General features: G+C 45.8%; 1 protein-coding gene across 3 annotated transcripts in view; it reads left to right on the top strand.

Moving 5' to 3' along the window:
- GRIA1 (glutamate ionotropic receptor AMPA type subunit 1) overlaps positions 1 to 20,371 on the top strand; it is a 161,431-nt gene that overhangs the window by 70,791 nt on the left and 70,269 nt on the right. For all 3 annotated transcript variants that reach the window (XR_013930010.1, XM_080399376.1, XM_080399377.1), the window contains exons 3-5: positions 9,169 to 9,408; positions 10,827 to 11,011; positions 15,915 to 15,968. Coding sequence is in view for 2 of the 3 variants with exons in the window: in XM_080399376.1 (XP_080255502.1) it covers positions 9,169 to 9,408; positions 10,827 to 11,011; positions 15,915 to 15,968 (479 nt within the window). In the remaining variant the exon portion in view is untranslated. The remainder of the gene's footprint in view (positions 1 to 9,168; positions 9,409 to 10,826; positions 11,012 to 15,914; positions 15,969 to 20,371) is intronic.

Below are 20,371 nucleotides of genomic sequence, written 5' to 3'. Positions count from 1 at the left end.
TGGGATGTGGCATATCCCTATGTTTCTTTGAACACCCCTGGAATTTAAGGGGGTTGTTTAGGGTTTTTTCTTGTCAACTTAAAAAATCACTATCAGGAAAGGGAGTCGCTCTTTAGGGAAATAGAAAGGTCTCTTTTCATATGCATCCAAAGCAAGGATTAAAATCTGGGCACACCAGGCCCTGCCTAATCTGACTTTTTTAACACAAGCTTTGCCTGGCTGGAGCTGACCTTTTAGGCTGAAGAGCATTAGGGGGCTGACTCCTGAGACAAGAAGCCCAGTGCTTGCACCTGGCTGTAAATATACACCCAGGAGATGTTTGGGAGCACAGAGGAATCATTGCAGAGGCTGTGCACGCATGTGTGTGGTTTTTCAGGTTCTTTGGCTGCTTTGAGTAAAAAAAGTTGGAGTGTTAATAAATGAAGCTGTTAATTACTAGTCTGTTATCAAGAAAGCCTTAAAATTAGTTGCGTTAGTTCAGTGGCAGTCAAGGATAAGTTTTTGTGCTCTGTAGCACAAAACAATTTCAGGTTGGAAATTTAGAAGTAGGGGTGAAAAAGAATAGGGAGAGGGTGAAAGGCGAAGGGATTGTAGGTGTTCACCTCTGACTGCACGGGGGACACAGGCTCAGGGCACGAGGCCACATCGCTGCCACCGTGAGAACGTCAGTAGGTAGTTGTCCAGGCGCTGTGGTCCAAACTGCTGTGTGTGACTTGTCATTCTCAAACAGGCATATGCTTTCCATACGTGTCACGTACCTTGTTAGCGAGAGCTCAGTGTCTGGGAAGGGAAACGTTTCAAGCCACGATGAGAACTGTTAGAAGCAGAAGGAGGGACTTTGCATGCGGGTCAGACCTCGGCACTTCCAAGTGTTGGCTGAGATCCTGAAACAGGAGCAGAAAATACCATGTGTAGACCTGGGACTGGTGGAGATTGGCTGGGCCACCGGTCTCCTGCTGTCACTGGTTACCAGACGAGACCTGCCTACTCAGACCTACTCCCCAAGTACAGCTCTTCTGACTGCCCATCTTGCTGATAAACACCTTGTCATGTCCCTGTATGGAAATTAGTTAGCCTGTTCTTCAGTTGCCTGCCAAATCACAGAATTTGGTCCTGATACTGTAATTTATGGGATTCAGTGGCCCCAGGGACTGTAATCCTGCTGGTTACAAATGGCCAAAGCCTCACAAGGTAGAATTGTGATGGAACGTTAAAATGTGTTGAGCTGACGGGGCAGGGAGACAGACTGATCGAGAGCTGCAACTAAAAACAGTCTTGTTACAAAAACCTGGAGGAAGGAGTATATATATCATAACTGAACTCCATGCCTGGAGCAGACTTCAGGGAAAGACTGATGGAGACATTATTATGAGCAGGAAATATTCCCCCCAAAAAACAGAAACAGCACAGCTGAGAAAATTTACCAAAATACTATGTTGTCAATTGGAGGCAACAACCAAATCTCAGGAATGCTACAGAGAACACACCAGAGACTGAGGCATCAGTTTGGCTTCCAAACTGGTGCATCTGCAAAAGCACAGACCAAAGAAAATCCGGGAGTGTCTATGCACATGTTTTATGAAGCAGGGTGACCTGGGACCAAAATTTTAATTATCAGGCTGAGGATTAAGAAAGGAGTTGTTGAGGTAAATGTTAACACCCACCCTCCTTCCCCAATGGAAGTAACATTAATGTTGGAGTAACTTTCCCAGGGGAAGTGTCCATAGTCTGGTTTCTGCATTGCGACCTGCAACCAGTTAAGACAGGCACTACAAAATCCGCATCAGAATCTGAGGCTGGCACTGAGGACAGTTGCAGGCTTTAAAGTCTATGAACAGATACAATATATTAGAGAAAGAAAAGAAGCTATTGAAGATAAAATGTATTTCATCTGCAGTGAGCTCTTCTTTATGTGACACATTTGCTACTGCTTATCTTTCCCCCTTTCTAGCCCTCACTCCCTCTTTTTACTCTGTTTTAATAATTCAGCTCTTACAGCCCAGAATTAAGTGTTGTGCAGAACTAAGAGCAGTGTGCTATGTGCTGTATTAACGTGCTGTGGGTTTGGTGCTTTCTTTTTTTCCTCCGTTGTTGTTCATGCTCCCCAGCAGAAAGCCTCACTGTGAGACTGTGCTTACTTTTCCTAGTATAGCACTATCTGCAGAAAGACCAATATAATACAAAAGGCCACCTAATAAAGCAGCAAACCCAAATTGGTTCAACCTTCATCCCTCGCCTCCTTTTATAATATCACTGTCACTTTTTCATTCGTAGTAACCTTGCTTTAATATTTATGACCCTGCTTCAGACATGGAGAGTTCAATGAGGACAAATTTTGGGTTTGCTATTTCATTGTAGGAGGTTAGGTAACAGCAGGGATAGCTGGTCTTCCAGAGCCCGCGGGGCCCGTAGGAACATCCATCTGTGGCTGGGGGCCCTATGAGGCATCACCCCCTCCTTCGAGGGGAGCTGCAGGGGAGCCCGAGGTGAGGGCTGGAAGCAGGAGATAGTGGCTGGTTTTGTAGAGATGCTGCTGCTCCAAGGCAACCCAGCACAGCCAGCATCTTCTGCTTGCTTCTTGCCCAGCAGACTTGCTGATGGTATAAGACACTTCTGGCACATGTGTCAAATGGCTCAAAACCTGTGCAAGGTCCAAAAGCAACAGGTGGGCCATCCCTGGGCTCCAGGAGCAGGAGGTGTACTCATTAACTAAATAAGATTATTTTTAATAACATAATATGCCATAAAAGAATCTCAGAAGATGATATCCCAACTGGGTTTGCTTGCTGTAGTTTGACAGCTAGCTATATCCCAGAAATAAGCCAGAATGGCATGTAGGAAAAAAGAATCTTTTTTAAATGACTCCCATTTTAAAAATTAGTCAAAGTAGAAAGGTCAGATCCTCTATTAGAGCTGAAAAATGCAGAATTGTTCCCAGGCACCAAAGTCCTTCTTCATGTCTTTTCTGTTTTAAAAAAAGTTGCAGAAGCAGGGAGCGCTGTGGAAAAGCTGTGATTCTGGTGTGGGACACTGGAGGGGAGGGATGAAGGCGGCAGATAGTAAGAGCCTTGTGCAGCTTGAGAGCATGGCATCAGTGCTTACAGCTCGGAGTAGGGTCTTATTTTGGGTCTATACAAGCATGATGGAAGAGTCAGTCTCTGACCTGAGGGACTAGAACAGATGGGGCTCAGAGAGAGGCAGTTGCCTTCCTCCACCTCACAAGCAACGATCCAAGTCATGATTAGATAACAAACCTGAAAGAGAGATGGCACTGGACCATTTCCCTTTACACATAATCTGATCTTTTAGCCACAGGACCCTCATTAGCCAGCCTGTGCCTATTAGAATAATAACCTAATTCTGGAAGGAATGGGCTGTTGCAAAGTCTAAATGCTGCTTGAGATGGACATCATGTCCTTTCCAGTGGTGTCTCTGCTCTCTTTCGATGGCTTAGTCATCATTTGAAGACTAGCCAGAAAATACAGCTGTCGTCTGACATCTTATTTAAGGGGACATCAAAGTCTGTGACCCCAGAAGTCCCAGGTCTCAGCAGATACATGCCTACATCTCCTTCAGATTCTTGTCCAGGACCCATTAAAATATCCTTGTGGTCTCAGTGTGTTTCATGTAGGGGATTCACATCTAATTCCTATTAAAAGTGTTGCCATTCCTCTGAAATAGTTTGATTGTGTACTGGAAACCCTTCAATATATTTAATTCTTAATTTTATGTGATTCAACAAAATGTTAGTAATCCCAAAGTAATAATAAGTTTAAAAACAAGCAAAGCAAGCAAGCTTTCTTTTTTTCAGCAAGCTCAGTAACCCCGTTAAGACCTTTGATATTTGAATTTTCTCTTCCATTTTGTAATCACACTGGATAAAAACTGCATTCAAAGACTCTAGTAGAAAAAGAAAAAGAGATTTCAAGACATGAAGTACACAAGTCTAAGAGCTACAATTTTCAACTGGTCCCTTTGACAGAGAAGTTAAAGTCAACTTCCCATGGCCCTATCTTCCACCACTATAATTATAATCCAGAAATGTGCTTAAATGGCTGAGTGTCCACGTTGTTAACTTCTGATGACAAAAGTGCCGTGCTATTTCTGTTTCCTTAAACTCAGCGCCATGTGAGAAAGAAGTATCCCAAATCCAGTTTGATCTCAAGGGAAACTTACCATTTGTCAGCTAGGCAAACTAAGACCTATTTGTCAGGCAGGCAAACTTCACTAAAAAAAAATGAAGCTATTGGCATAAACATTTATGAGTAGCTCTTCAGCCATAGATTATTGTTTAATATAAGGGAAGGAAAGCAGACCTTAATATAAAAATCTACGCTACTTTCCAGCTTCCAAGATGGTTAGAGCAGCAGTGCAGGAAAATGACGGAAGGGAGCACACTTCTGTGTCTTTTATATATTTGAAAAAGAAACGTATATTTCTTGTGATATCACATTAGCCTGATTTGCAGCTGATCAAATATATGGGACATATCTGCTGTCAGCTAAATACATGTGTGGAACAATGGGGGAGTGTAGAATCTGTTTGGCTTTCCCCTGCTAGAAGAATCTGTGGGAACATGCTGTCGTTGGATGTGCTGAAGAGATGCGCTCTGGCACCTACGCTACACTGGAGAACTGTGAGGACAAACATTTGGGAGGAAAGCTGAGCTGATCCTAATTGAAGCAGACACTAGTGCTCTTTCATTGAAATTCTACCAGCTTTGCCACCCTGATGTCAGGTTCTCCATCACCATGTGAGGGTCGCCTCCAGGCAGGGCATGATAAAAATAAATTACACATGCACATCCCCCCTCCTCTTTCCCACATGTGCACACATACACTCCAAGCAAGCAAAGGAAAACATGTGGGAGCTGCTCCTCGACACCGCTGTTGTCAATGAGTTTGTTTTGCTGCAAGTGAAGGTTTTAGTTCTGTCCCCCAGGAGGTTTGGGCAGATGAAGGAGGTGCCACACTGATTTTGGGGCTGCAGGCATTGCAGGGCTAGTTTTCTATAGCTTTCAGAGGACAGTAGACTGAGCTGACTGTTTTATTACACTCACAGTCTGGCCATACTCATCCTGCAATTTTTAAAAGGCATTTGTTAATTTGGTTTCTGGAGTAAGTGCTGTGTGTGCTGCACTGGGTGGTTTCAAAGATTTCTGCTTTTCTTGGCGTCTGTATTTCCAAACTGCACCTTTTTTCCCCTGTCTGCTTAGGCTATGAAGAACAGTTTGCTCAAAATACTCACATCTGCAGCTCTGCATTGTAGGAATGGCTTTTCTGGAGAGGGTGCAATGTCTTTCCTCCTAGGTGCATCTCAGATATGGCATTGTACAGGGTTGGGAAGGCCTCTGAGATCTGGCAGGGACCATCTGGGTTTTTTGTCTCCTGCAACAGAGGGCATGAGTTGTTTTGGGGAACATCTGCGGATATTTTACTTAATCAGGTTTTTTACTGTTCTGGTGGCTTTGTGTATTGGCACTGTCTCTGCTACTTCTGTTGTCTGACAGAGCCATGCAGCAGTTGAATCTCCCAAGAGTCAACTAAACAATATTACTGGCCCCCTCCAGGGGTAGCTGGGTGAAACTTAATGGTCCATGAGATACAAAAAGTCAGTAGAAATGAGCTAATGTCCCCTTTCGAGTCTTTAACTCAGTGAAATGGTGAAAATTCTGCTTCTAAAGGAAATGGCAGATGAGCAGTTGCCAGGATCTCCTACCAGGCTTCTCCAGTTGTGTTCCTGGGGAGCAGTTCCCCTTTTGCAGTCCTGTTTGCAGATTCTCAGCAGAATTGCACCATTTTCACTCCTGGAGACCAAATCCTCATTTCCATCCTTCTGTGCAGTTTATTTGCCCTTCCTCCTCCCTCAAATGCTGAGACAGTTCCAACCCCTCTTTGTGGTGACCATTTGTGAGAGAAAGACTTTGGTTTCCTTCTGCTTTTACCAAAATCCGAATGAGCTATCTGTTATATCTGACATCTTCCTTTCACATGAATCAGATCAAACCTCCAGTTCCAAAATATCTCTGGCCCTCCTAAATGCAGAAATCAGTCTTGTGCATCTACACTTTCTGTGTCTGGTTGGGAACTTTAGCCAAAAAAAGTCTACCAGGAATTTTTATAGACTCAAAACATCTCTTTTGCTTTCCTCCTCTGCAGAGAAAATGTGCAATTTGAAATTGTGGGCATGTATTTTTCTTTTTCTTGGAAGCATTTGCAAAGGTAGTCAGAGCTGCCTCCCTTCAGCTGCTGAGTAGGTGTCCTATCCTGTGAGTGCTTTCAATAAAAAGAGTGTTTCTCCAGTTTAAATGCTTTACCTGGAATATTTCCATATGAAAAGACAAACCCGATATACACTGCAGGACTAGAAATCATACAGTCTGGGTATTTCAAGCATGAGCAAAACACGTGCTTTTTCCTCATCTGAATTCAAGGACACACCAGCTCCACGACCTTTCCAGAGAGGGAGAGGGGAGGCTTCCTCCTGCTTGCTCTACCACATCAGTCACTTCTTAACTAACTTAGGAAGCTGTTTTGATTTTTACTGTAAGTGTTTAGTGTTTTTAGAATAGTCTGAGGAGCTCTCACTTCACCTGGCTGCAGCAGGCACTGTGGAGTTGTGTCCAAAGAGCAGATGGTTGTCACTGGGTTGTCTTTCCAGTGTAACCAAGTGACAAACAAGTTAATGCCTCTGCTTTTACCTTTTTTTTTTTTTTTTCCTTTTTTCCAAATTATCTGCTTTGTCCATGGCCCCTCTTAGTCTGAAAGTACAAAGCGAGCTGGGGTTCCTTCCAAACTTACTAGTGATAAAGACTGTTCATTCTCCCAGTCATCTCTGGTGCAATCTGTTTCAAATGCTGGGATTGATGAGTGTCTCAGAACAGTGTAGGAGGGCTGCCTGAGCGTGACTGAGCCACAGAGGAAAAAAAAAAATAAAATAAAAAAAAAAAAACCACAACTACAAAATAATAGAATGATTTCAAATAGAAAATAAAATTCAAGGAAGCCATGGCTGCCTAAAACAAAACAAAACAAGCCAGCTAAGTTTATTGTTTGCATTATTAATTGTGCTAGATTGTTCATCTGCCCCAAGAACGTCACTTTAATCATTCAGTGAGTCTGAAGCCTGGGTCTCTAGAGATCATGTTCTGATCTCTCACATATGCTATAGCGCGCTGTTCATTAGACCCACTGGTCTAGTCACATGGAAATGATGTTCAGACTATTTCTATCTGTATCTGCTACTTTTCTTCCTGAATGTGTCAGTCTCATGATGAGGGCAGTGACTCCAGCTGATACAGATAAAATTGCTGATTGCCAAGAGAGACACTGCCGTGAAAATAAAGAGAATTTTATTTCTATCATTGTTCAGGCTTTGTGAGAATTCCCTGCCCCACAGAAATACAAATTCCCTTGGAGGAGAAGGGTGCCTGGGGTATGTGAGATCACAGGCGCTGAGCAGTGGAAAGAGGATGGGTGACCTCAGGGATGAGTTGCGACGCTGGGATGTGCAAAACCTCGGCTCAACTCCAAAAGGAAGGAAAAATTCTTACCAGTGTAATGAGAGTCAGTTCCCAGCTTTCGACACTGTGCTGTTTCAAAATTCTGGCTGCTTCATTTTGGTGGAAAGATGGGAGCTGGGACTCACTTTGCACAGTGGAAGCAGGATTTCTTGGTCTTCCCTTGAATATTTGATGCTGGTAGTAGAGGAGTGAGGAACAAGGTCATCTTATCCAGAATGGCTGTAAGCCAGTCTGGGGTGACACTTGGTCCCTGCTGGAGGGACAGGGCTTGGATGGAGCCCAGCTGAGGATGCAGAAACCTCGTGTTTAGAAGCCTGTCTCCAGCCAGACATGCAGAAGTTCAGTACTGGTGGCAACCAGCAGAAACCAGGTCAAGGGATTCCCAAGCAGCACAGAGCACTTTCCAGGGGACCCCGAAATGTCACATCCAACTTCTCATCCTGTGCTCTCTTGAGGGTGGAGGGGGGGACTGGCAAGTGATGTGTGAAGTGTTAAGCCAGTATAAATGTCACAGCCAAAGGTCTTCAGAGTCAGAGTAACAACAGGAGGAGACACTAGTGCCAGGAGTTCTGACACATGGAAAACGCTGTCACTGCCACCACCTCCGGCTTGGAGATTTATTGATGATAACTTGGGATGTGCCATAAACAGCGGCGATATTAAATGAGTATGACTGTCTCAGGGGCTAAGTTTTACAACCCAAAGTGTGAACTCTCTCTGCCTTACTGAGATCCCGAGGCATTTTTCCAGCAGCTCCCACGATCTCATTAAGTGCTCTCCTGAGAAGGGCTCCAACCCAAGAGAGCCCTCACTGCAGAGCACAGCACTGGCTGCTGAGACCAGACACAGATATCTGACAGCGATCCCAGCAAGCACTCCTCATGGAGACCCTCCAGGCCACCCCACTGGGCCCACAGCCTTCCCCATCATGGCTGTGTGAGCAAACTAGAAATTGCCACTCAGGTGTCCCCAAGTACTGATGGACCCCTGGTGTCAGAAGCTCTGACCTCAGTGCCAGCAGCTCATGCTCTGGAATAAACCTCCTTGTAGCTCTGCTATGACCACACAGAACCTAGAGGAACCTTTGCTGAGATGCCTTCTCGGCACGGTCTCAGCTTCTGAGGTCAAACCCATAGTTTGCTCCTGGATCACTGGCCACAAAGGGCTGTGCCACCATGCAAACACTTTCCTTCTGCTCCTTGAATGCATCTGGGGCTGCAACAGCAAGCTCTGACTGCAACCTTTCTCCCCCATAATAAAACAGTTCCACGGGCCAGACAACTGCCATCCCAAGGAGGCAGGGCTTGGTGAGCCACTTCTGGGCTGAGAGGTTCCCTTGTTCAGATAACACATTTTATCGCAGAAGCAGCAAAATCTTCGTCAGAGCCCCGGGGATACTGAACTCACTCTTCTGTGTCCCTTCTGCCCATTGAAGGTAAAGCAGGTCTGTGGCGATCAAGGGCAGGGTGCCCCATGGCCACCAGCCTGTTCTTCACAGCTTGCCTTCACCGACCCACAGGCCTCGGGGAAAATTATCTAGTCCAGAGAACCTGCAGCTTTTCCCAGGAAAAAGGTTTATTTTGGTGACTTCCCTGAGAAACTTCCTTGTCCTTCTGCCCTCACAACCTTTCTCTCTGCTCCTCCAGTCTGCTCACAGTTCTCCAAGGGCGTCTACGCCATCTTTGGATTTTATGAAAGGAGGACTGTCAACATGCTCACGTCTTTCTGCGGGGCTCTTCACGTCTGCTTCATAACGCCAAGCTTCCCTGTCGAAACGTCCAACCAGTTTGTTCTCCAGCTTCGCCCAGAGCTCCAGGATGCCCTCATCAGTGTCATCGAGCACTACAGCTGGCAGAAGTTTGTGTACATTTATGATGCTGACCGGGGTAAGTCACAAGTACATGGGAAGGGTTACCAGGTGACCAAACACAGTGGCCTAGATGGACTCTTTGCCTTAAGAAGTTCTCTTACTGTGGGTTGCTGGAGACTGAGAGGGTAGCTAAAGGAAAAGTCAACCTATGCCTTTCTTGTTCTCTATTCCTTTTCCAAATATCCATTGCTGTGGGTAGGCATTGATTTAGATGAAACGTTAGCCTGACCCAGTATGCCTGTGCTCATCAACACAAGCAAAGTATTTAATGAGGTTTGAGTTTCAAATGGGGAAATTTTTATATTTAATAGGTCCCATATTGAATAGGTCTGTTGAACTCCAGGCCACCGCATCCCATGTTTATAAATGTGAATTATCAGCTACCGAGGTCTCACTTGAGCCCACATCCAGTTGTGATATGTGTATATGTTTCTGGCCCGTGGCTTGGAAAACTGCAAGTTCCCTGTGTTAATGCATGTTAGTCATCTATGTAAAATAACAAAAGCTTTTGTTGGGTTCTTGGAAGATATTATTTAACTTTCTAAACCATGAGCAGGGCTAGTGAGCTCACCGCTCTGTGATTCAGCTTCCCCAGCTCTCAGAAGCCTTTGAAGCTCCCGGCTTGGAGGCTGAGAGCAAAATGGACTTGAGGACGGAGCAGAGGTAAGGGTGATTCAAGGCTCTGTCCTGGAAGTTACAAATAGCCCTTGTAGGGGCAGAATGACCTTAAGAGACAAGGAGAAGGTATAAAAGCATCCCTCCCTGCTTTTTGTTGTCACGAGGCATAGGCACACTGACTATCCCAAAAGGACTGCGGTAGGCAGGGTTGTCTAGCAGGACTCCAGAGAAGTGCTGACTATGGGTATCTCCTCAGGAAGGCTGTGCATGTAACTTAGGCAAGATCCTTTTAAAAATAATGAAGTTTTCTGATAAAATTCTGCCAAGAGAGACAGGGATGCTGAATATGATTGTGAATATGAATACGAAAACAATACTGTGACTGCTGAGGTTGTCCCTAACCTAGGAGCACATAGCCTAAACAGATCAAAGACAAGAAGGGAACTATGGCCGAGACAAGTGATTTAGGTAGTGACAGGCAAGAAGAAGGGGATTAGAGCTCTTACCTGAATCTCACAGCAGGGCCTGATCAATGAGACTGATCTGCCCATTGCAAAGGAAAACTAGGCCTGGAATCATCACATTTTCCTGTGCTGGGACAGAAAAAGTAGGAGTCATTAATTCTAGCTCCGCTGTGTTTGGGTAAGGTGCTAGACTATCAGCTGATCTCTGTAGTTCTGCTGCACTCTTGTGACACTGCATCCAGCCTGGCCTGAGGCAGCTACACAGGCTGCCAGAAGGATGGAGAGATGCCATTGCCCAGCTAAAACCTGGTTGTCCCCCTGCTGTCTTCTTCCCCCTCTCTTCCCGTCGTAGGGCTGTCAGTCCTACAGAAAGTGCTGGACACCGCAGCCGAGAAGAACTGGCAGGTGACAGCTGTCAACATCCTGACGACAACAGAAGAGGGCTACCGCATGCTCTTCCAGGAGCTGGAGAAGAAGAAGGAAAGGCTGGTGGTGGTGGACTGTGAATCTGAGCGACTGAACATCATCCTTAGCAAGGTGATGTTGGTGTAGGTCTTCTGGGGGGGGTCCTGCATGCAAGATGGGGAGGGTTGTTTCTCCTGGAGAAGTTCTTCCCATTCATGGCTGATCCATGTCTTGTTGTGGCTCTCATTGGATGTGGGGGGGAGTGCATTGCAGACGGCTGCCCAGCTTGCAGATATTTCTCTGTTGTGTTATATTGTGGAAACTGTAAAGTAAATACTAGGGGTTCTCACATGTTCACGCTAAGTGAGCTCTGCTGCTCCACTTTCCCTACTTGTTTGACTCCTCTGCTGAGCTCTTCATACCCCCTTCCTCCCCAATAAGTTTGCTTTGTGCTAATTCCTCCAAGCAGCATGCACAAGACATGGAGCTTCCTTACTCTGCTGAGTTTTACTCTGGTTTTCCCACCTCCTGTGATTTGGGGTGGATGTGTGAATCAGCACTGCCGGACTCTTGGTCCTCCAACCTCCACTTGTTGCACCAAACTTTCACAACCCATGCCAGAAGGACAGAGACGGAGAAGCTTTATGGTACATCTGTAGAGTCGTCAGGAGCACTGTCTCCAGATCAGGCTAGAGCTCACCATCCTACCAGGGCACGCAGCCTGTAGCAGGACTGGATGTTTCCAGCCCCTCTCATGCCTCGCAGCGAGAGAGAGACGTTCATTCACAGCCATCTCCTGGCTGTTTTGGCAGCTTGTGGCCACAAGGCAGATGCGATATACAGTAGAGGACTCAGCAGCTAGGTTGTGTGCCCTGCCTTACTCATCCTTAATCTAGATAGGTTGCCCAGTAGTGCAGACCCAGGTTTTTTCCCCATCCTCTTTCCTCCATGCCTCTCTTAATGCTTTCCCTAAGTCCCGAGTATGGACTTCTGTGGACAGAAGACCAATGCAAGCCCACGGACAGGTCTCAGTCTATGTTTGTGTCCCCTCTTCAACTCCAGCCACAAACCTACCACCAAGGCCTCCCCCACTGCTGGGACTCCCATCCCGTGTGGCTTAGACAGAGCCCCGCAGTGCCACGCAGCTGGCGTGCTGTGACTCCCGCTATCGTATTTCTCATAACCAGCTCACTCATACCTCATGTTTCACACGTCACCTCGTCTAAGCTACCTGTCATATCCCGTCTCGCACTTCTGCTGCTTGCTTTCTGGGGCAAGGACTGCCGTTTCACCAGCTGCATGGCTCAGTGACAAGCACAATCCATCCTTGCTGGATGTCTCTGGCTGCTACTCTATTATATATAATAATGAAGCAGGTAGCAGGTTTTAACCTCAAAGTAAAGGTCACGTTCATGAAGGAGAGACCAGATTATTGTGGAGGGTAAAGTCTTCTCTCTGAGCATGGAGTAGCTGCAGTTGAACAAAATTTTTGACAGGACCTAGGCAGTGAATTTACCTTTTCTGCAAACTTTCCTATAGGGTGTATCAGATTGCTAGGGTTAATGATGTGGGGTTTTTAAGCCTGGTTTGTCTAACAGAAAGTTCTGGAGTCAAATGTTCTCTAATTTTCCTAGTATGAACAGAAAACAATGTCTTTCTTTGAAACTTCTTCACATAGCTGGAGCAAGAGTTAAGATAAGATGTAAGTAGAGCTATTTGCGAGAACACTAGAAATCCAGATCTCGTGATTATTTGTTTTGCGATGCTGTAAAAAACATCCATTTCCAGGGAAAAGAAGGACAATGTTGTGTTTTCCTACATTACAGACAGAGCAATTCTAACAGACGTTTGTGCCTAGGAGGTAACACTCCTGTGAATAACTTTTTCAGACCCATGTAGTCCCTTTTTGTCCTCATTTGCCTTCTTGTTCTGAGTCCACAGGGATTTGTGAGGGCAGAGGTAGCTATCCCAGTGTAAGCAGGGGATGCCAGCTCTTTCACAACACACAGATGACCAGAGGGAGCCAAAGACAGTGTTTGGCTCGTTATCACGTGAAATTCAGCTGGGACTTCAACTCGGGCTAGTGGCCAGTCTCCCAGCTCACCGCACCAGCGACCTCAGCGTGGATGTCACTGCTCTGTTTGCCTGTCTCTTTGGGTGTCTGAGGTGTTCAGCGCTGCCTCAGCCTCTCAGGGAGATTTTAATGCATTTATCTTCTTCCCTGACAAACCTGTCTCTGTCTTTCGGTGGCTGTGGATTTGTGCTCCCTGGTGAACAGAAGAGCTGGGGATAGCTGTTTAGCATCAGTGCCTCATACACACACGCTGGTGCTTGTCCACATTTTTCATTTCTTCTCTTCACTCCGTACACATAATACAAATAACCACCGCTGGTTCCAGCAAGGCAGTCTTTGCATTCTGGAGACCATAGCTGTAGAGGAGCCAGCGCTCAATGTGTTAAGGATACATGGGAAAATGACCTGATTTCTTTCTTGGAGATTTCTCTGTGGCATGTCTCAAGGGCATGATTTATCTTTGCCAAGGTAACTGCCGTTTATGAACCAGGCCTTGGTTCAGGGCAGGATATTTGTGGGGCTGCGCTGTGTAGCCTTAATGGGATAAGTAAGTGGTGTGTTGTATTCCATCAAAGCCCTGTATTGTTTCTTCCTTGTCTCTCATTAAAATGAATAACTGGAATTTCTCCTTTGCCAGTGTTTCACTCTGAGAGGATTTCTCTCTAATAGGTGTCAAACTGGCCCATTAAGAAGTGGGTAATGAAACCTAGGTGGCCCAAGTGAGCTATCAGCATGCAGCCCAGCACAGCCTCTCACCACGTTCAGGCTAAGTGATAAATGCTATTATAACCTCAGCTTGCTACTGCTGTCCGGGCACATTAGGACTGAGCAAGCATTTTAAAATAAATTAAGATCACAAATAACTGTGTAAAACACAGGAAGCAAGCCTCATAATTCAGGTGGATGGGCTGCAAGATTAACAGCTCAGGGAAGGCTGGATGGCAGCCCTCTCTGGTTCATCGACTCTGACACCTAATAAAATAAGAAAGGGAGAGTTTGGGCAGAAGGAGCCAATGCCAGCTATTGTTGACACTGGAGAAATGGGGAATTGGATCGTAATTCTTAGACATCTGAGTCCAGAGATGTTCCTTCTTCCTACAAGGTCTGGAACTTACTGCAAAGGTCAGTCTCAGCTGATGAATGGAAGGAGAAAGGTTGGTTCTGGTTTTGCTTCTCCAATCTGGCACTAGAAGATACTCAAGTAAACTGCCCATAATAAGACTATATTTTTATAGCTTTAGGTATACAGGTTTTTTCTGAGGATTCCAGACTGCTCATCAGAAACCATACTGAGGGATGCTGTGGGGAGAACCACAGAGCAGTCAGTGAAGCTGGCAGAGCTGACATTAGTTGTGTAAGAAAGTGCTACTAAATGAAGCCTTCATTGGAATTAATTGCCACCCACACATTAATGCTGGGAACCAGATGAGTTTTCACATGCATACAAGAGCACTTCATCAGAGAAAGGCTAAGGCAGGTGAACCAGTTGCACAGAGCAAGTGTCAGCTCATTTATAATCCATTTGGAAATCGCTAAATGGCTGCTCACGATGATGTGGGAGTGCTGTCCCACCGGGGGGAGGGGGGGGTGGGGGGACGGACTGGTCTGTGTGTGCCCTTGTCTGACCTTCTCAAACACCTGCTGCCAGCCTGGTATCAGAGAGAAGTCCTGGGTAGACCGATCTCTGGTCAAATCCAACATGGTGGCAATTTTATTGCCATTCTGGCTGTAAGGATCTTTCTGGCCTCGCTACTGTTTGTGCAGATTTTGCCTGAACGTTGGCAATGCAGGCAGTAATTCAGAATCAATTCATGTGACAATGGAAATAAGAGGTAGCATTGCCAGCAAATAAACCTTATGGGAACAGCACAATTCTCTCAGAAACTGACAGTTCTTGTGTTTTTACAGGTTCTGAGGTCTTTTTTCCCACTGTCTTCCTTCTGTATGTGGATTAGCTCAAATGCAGATAGTATCTGGCTTTAGTAACCTGGTAAGAATATAACAGTGCTGCTGGAAATCGATGGAGAGCAATTCCAGTAGAAACATGAAGTCAGCAAGAGTAATGTATTCTTTCTGTATTACTTTTTAATTCAAGGGAGAAAAAGACAGGTAGGGACCTGCTGATCAATGACTCTGGCCCCATAATCACAGGCAAGCCTGCAACAGGTGGTGCCTTTCTACCTAGAAAAGGGATGATTTTCCAGCTAACATAGAAACTTTCAAATGGTATGGATCCATAAGCAATTGTATTGATAAAAGAGAATAAAAACCTAACTCTGCAGGCATCAGGGAAAAAGGCTTAAGTGGCAAAGAGCATATATTGGGACACCATGAGTATGAAGACATAAATCATCTCCACGAACATGCAAGGGGAATCCTCTGTGACTTGCCCGAGCAGCTTTGCTCTGGAGATGTGGCCTGAAGCTATGTCAATACACTACAGGAGAAAAATTGCCCTATAGTCTAAACCCCCCGACATCTCGCCCAGGCAGGCATCTGCGACGGGGACTCCAGCTCGGAGGACGTACAAAACAGCTCTCTCGTCTTACTTGATATTTCAGCTGCATTTGCAGAACACATGGACCCCAGCTCTCTACTTTGTTTCTTTACTGTCTGAAATATAAATTGTGTCTAACCTTTTAAAAAAACCCCACACTACAGTTGTTGCTTTTTTCTCCTGAGCCCGCAGGAGACAGATTGGTTTAGGTAGTTTACTCTCTGCCTCTGGAATCTGCTCGGGGATCTTGTCCTGTCTCATTTCAGACTTGCTGCTCCAACATCATGTGTGAAAGCTCTGTCCTCCCTCTAACAAGATTGTGAACTTTTCTATTTCTGTGTCTTCCTGTGCACAACTGAACAGTCTCATTGGGGGAAAATGGGGGTGGGGAAGGAAGGGCAGATAAATGAAGCTGCTCTTCCTCAGCTCGTCTTTGCTAATTATCCTTGGTTTTCGTCTTGCAGATCATCAAGCTTGAAAAAAATGGAAATGGGTACCACTACATTCTGGCAAATTTGGTGAGTTGCCCTCATTGGTGGGTGTTTTTTTGTTTGTTTGGTTGGGTTTTTTTAATGTCATATTTTGTAAAGCACTATATTTACTGTATTACTGAGCTGGACATCTTTTTTCTCATCCACTTTTGGGGTAAAAAAAATAAATACCAAAGTCCTTTGTGGTGTTCTCCCTGTGCTGTTTTATCTTTTGAGCCAGCAGGATTATCTTCAGGGTATCACCAGGAACACCAGGGTTTTGTGGTGGGTTGAAGCCTGGCTGGAGGCCAGGTGCCTCCGAAGCCGCTCCATCACTGCCCTCCTCAGCTGGGAGGGGAGAGAAAATAAAAGAAAAGGCTCATGGGTGGAGATAAGGATGGGGACATCACTCACCGGTCACAGGCAAAACAGACTCAATTTCAGGAAAGTTGTTTAATTCATTACCAATCAACTCAGAGTAGGGTAATGAGAAACAAATCCAAATCTCAAAACACGTTCCCGTCACCCCTCACTTCTTCCAAGGCTCAATTTCACTCCCGATTTCTATCCCTCCTCTCTCTGGTTGCCATTGCGCAATTTTTTTGCCCCTTATTAAACACACTGCCCCATCACCGCTGGGCTCAGCTGTGGCCAGTGTTGGCTCTGGCAGGGAGCTGGCTGGCATTGGCTCCATCGGGCATGGGGGAACCTTCTAGCAGCTTCTCGCAGAAGCCACCCTGCAGCCCCCCCGCTGCCACAACCTTGCCACGCAAACCCAATACAGGGTGTTTTGCCTCCAGCTTTGATCTGCATCTTTTCAAAGCCAATTAAACAAACCGTCAGCTCAGGCTTGCTGCAGTAATGATTGTTTTGCATGTCACAGGCACTTGGGGTCCTGGGCATTGCCCTCCTAGCTTGTTTTAGTCAGGCCAACAAGAAGCTGTTGACTATTAGTAGCAACTTGCATTTTCTAACTAGTTTTAACCCCATTTCAGTATGTGTCCCCTGGGTGAAGTGTTTTACAGCCATCCTGAGAACCCCACTAAGGGCAGGCTTGTTAATGTTGATGCACCGAGACCTCTTTGACCTTCCAGTAAAAATAAAATATGTACCTATTCTGCATCTTGGTGCTAAATCAAATCTGACTGTCATGACTCTAAGGAATGAATTGGATGTAAAGATTTCTTTAAGGAAAGGATTCTCCCTGTAATGCAGGGAGATGCTGCCTGAGGACAGAGCAGTATGGGGCAGCGGCAGGGCCATCTTTCTAGAGCGATATGCTATCTTCTCCTAGGAGGTTGGAGAATTTCTCTGCCTATGGAGGTTTGGGAAGAGTTAAGAGAGAGAGGAATAGCCTCAACCCACAGGGCTGCTGGAGGTTTTCTGCAGCAGAGCTCCTACCCTCTCCTCCCCAGATGTGTCCGTCCAGCCAGGGGGATGCACAGCAGAAGACAGACTGGTGTTGGCAGTTTGGGGCTGAGGCTGCTCCCCCAGGATGCTCCGTGTCCATGCGGGGTGAGACACGTGCGAGGTCTGGAGCTGTTCTTCCCTCCCACAGCTGTGTCTGTGAGGCAGCACATCAGCTCTGGGGTAATTAAAATTTAAAGTACCAATTAGTCAAGCAGTTACTGCCCTTCTCCTTCTCTCAGTCCCAAGATAACTCTGTAATTTACAAGGCAAAAATGGCCACATAATTACCCCGCAGTGCCCTGATACTGACCCTACACTTCTGCGCTGGGTGCCTACCATGTAATTACAAAGTTTAAAATGTTACGTTGCACAGGGGAAGACATGCAAACTGTAGAGCAGCCAATCACTTCAGATTTTTAAAAAATTAGTATTTGTTGTAACCCAGGTCCTGGTCCTCAGATGTTTATGAAAGTCCCTTCATTAAGGTTAAGCCGGGAAGCTATCTGGAGTAGCTGGCGTGTGCGTGTCTGTGCGCTTTTATGTATAGCCATGCAGAAGGCTAAATGAGAGTAACACCTCTTCTCTCTGCAGGGTCTTGTAAGGATAAATACATTAAAGGCATGAGGTGGTCTAGTGCTCAGGTGTTGGAGTTTTGAAGGACATTTCCCTCTGTCTTATGATACCATACTCTCCCACTTTTCCCATCTTTAATTTGTTTTCTTAGCCTTTGCACAAATGCTGAGAGGACAGAGCTGGCTGGAAGAGGCTGCATACTCAGCCAGCATGGGTTATAAATAATTAACAGAGAGCAAAAGGCGCTTCATTTCCCCAGCCCCTCCACAGGAAGGTTCTACCTCCCAGCTGCAGCTCAGTGGAGGGTGCTTTGGGTGCTTTTCAAGCAGCTTTTATTTGGAGGGAGAAGAAGAGTGAAAGGAATTCAAGCTCTTTGGTCTTTTCTGCCCCTTAAAACCTAGCATTGTACAAGAGCCAACTCCAGAGAGAGAAATATTTAAAAAAAAAAAAAAAGAGTAGAAGATAATCCAACAACATGAAAAATCTATTTTAAAAAAGACTAGCACCTCTCAAGGTTAAGAAAGCCCTTTCCAGGGCAGAACAGGCTTTGTGGTTCTGCCGTGCACATGGGCAGGTTCCGGCACCAGAAGCCGAATCGGTTCCTGTGATGTGCTGCACCCACACAAGAGCTACTTGCTGATCGGTTCAGCGAGGAGAATGGCAAAAAGGCTGTGAAGCTCCTATGTTCCTGAGACCATATGGCAGTGAGGAAGGACGGTAAGTCTCCCTCTGCAGGGATGGCCAGGGATGTTATAAGGGATTGGCAGGATGTGGGAAGTCGGCGTCTGGCAGGGTTAAACTGTAGTGTGGATGCTCTGATCCAAGAGATCACAGTAGGTTTTACCCTGTTCTAAGGACATCTCATTGCTGGATTAGAGCCTTCAGAGGGTGTAACATGCTGTAATTTATTCCCACTGACTCATGCACGTAGTGGATAGACCTTAAACACCCCACATTTTCCCCTGTAGACAAGTCCTAAGATGACAGAGTGTGCCTTGCCCACACACACACGTACACTCATGTGCACACCCGCACGCCTAGAAAACAGCCCAGTTTTGTGGAAGCAGCTCATTCTGGAGTACTGGGTCATAAGAGAATAAATTAAGAGCTAAAACCTGCAAGTGCCTGAACATATCCAAATGAATTATTTTTTGTCCCCTGTGCTGACTGACAGAGTCCTGATTTTAGGGCTCTCATCCAATATGAAGATAAGGCTCCCAACCCTGGCTGGGGCAGGCTCTGGCCTTGTGCAAGTCAAGTGAGACCTCAGCTGGTTCACAACCACCAAGGTACCTGCACTAGCTGGAGCAAGGGGATGCATTTTCAATACCTGCCTTTTGCAGCACTGCCTAACCTTCTTGGGCCCTTTCCTGTGGGGTAACTGTTATGGAAATGACATATCAGAAGCAGATGTAGGGAAGCGTTTATGAATAACCCAACTGAAATTCTTATTTTTGGCTATATGCTTGTTCAGAGCTGTACTCAGCCAAAAAACAAGCAGCAGCACACTACTGTCCAGTTACAGCAGCTCCAAACCATTGTTACATCAGGAATGCGAAGCAAGTGAGTTTGGAAGGCAATGCACGGGCTGAATAAGACCTAAAAAAATCATCCATGGGTGCATTTTGAACATGGAGGAATTCCCTGTCTGGTCACAGACAACTCTCGAACAAAGGCGAAGTGGCTTGCATTAATCACTGCTTGTTTGCCCAGCGGTTGCTGTCGGGTGAGCTGTAGTAAAGTGCCAAGCAGGTTTTGACAAGTAGCAGCAAATGAAAGCTAGTATTTCTTAGCAGGAACAGCTTTCTTTTTCAGTGAAATTGCTGTTGCCAAGGTGAGACAATAATATTTCTGTGTTCACAACCAAAATAAAACCATTCTGCACCTTAGGCCATGGGCAAACATCCTTCTCCGAATCTGCTATGCCTGTTAGAGACACAATCTGTCTTGTCTGTGCAGCCCTGCCCATCCCACGAAGGTCTGTCTGCCACATCCCTGCCAGGGGAAGGGTTCCTGTGAGCATCCCTGCCTCTCCTTGAGGCAAATTTGGCACTATCGATGGCTTTTGCAAACTCATGAAAACCAGATTCTCAACCCATATCCATTAGAGTTACCCCAATTAGCTTTTACCAGCTGCTAGCCTGGGTATCTGTCAGGTGTACCAGCACTTTAAGAAGTGTTTGTTTTTGTGAGTCTTATTTCTCAAGCCTTGTTCTCAGCCTTTGAAAGCATCAGTCTAGCAACCACACAGGAAAAAAAAAATACTATCAAAGGAGCAAGCTTAGAAACTTCTGGGATTCCTTTCGTTTGATGTTACAGGCTTTTTCCCCATAACCTTGGCTTCACTTTTCTGTCCTATGCCAGGGATGTAGGCTGACTACTGTCAGTAGTGGGAGAACATCAGCTCTCTCAGGCAGAGGAAAATCTTTGTCTTAAAATAAGTGACATTTGTGTGACCTGTCTTTAAA

The sequence above is a fragment of the Falco punctatus genome, assembly GCF_963210335.1.
Source record: "Falco punctatus genome assembly, chromosome: 8".
NCBI classification, from domain to species: domain Eukaryota; kingdom Metazoa; phylum Chordata; class Aves; order Falconiformes; family Falconidae; genus Falco; species Falco punctatus.
Note: the sequence above shows the minus strand (reverse complement) of the source record. Positions and strands in the feature narration are given on the sequence as shown.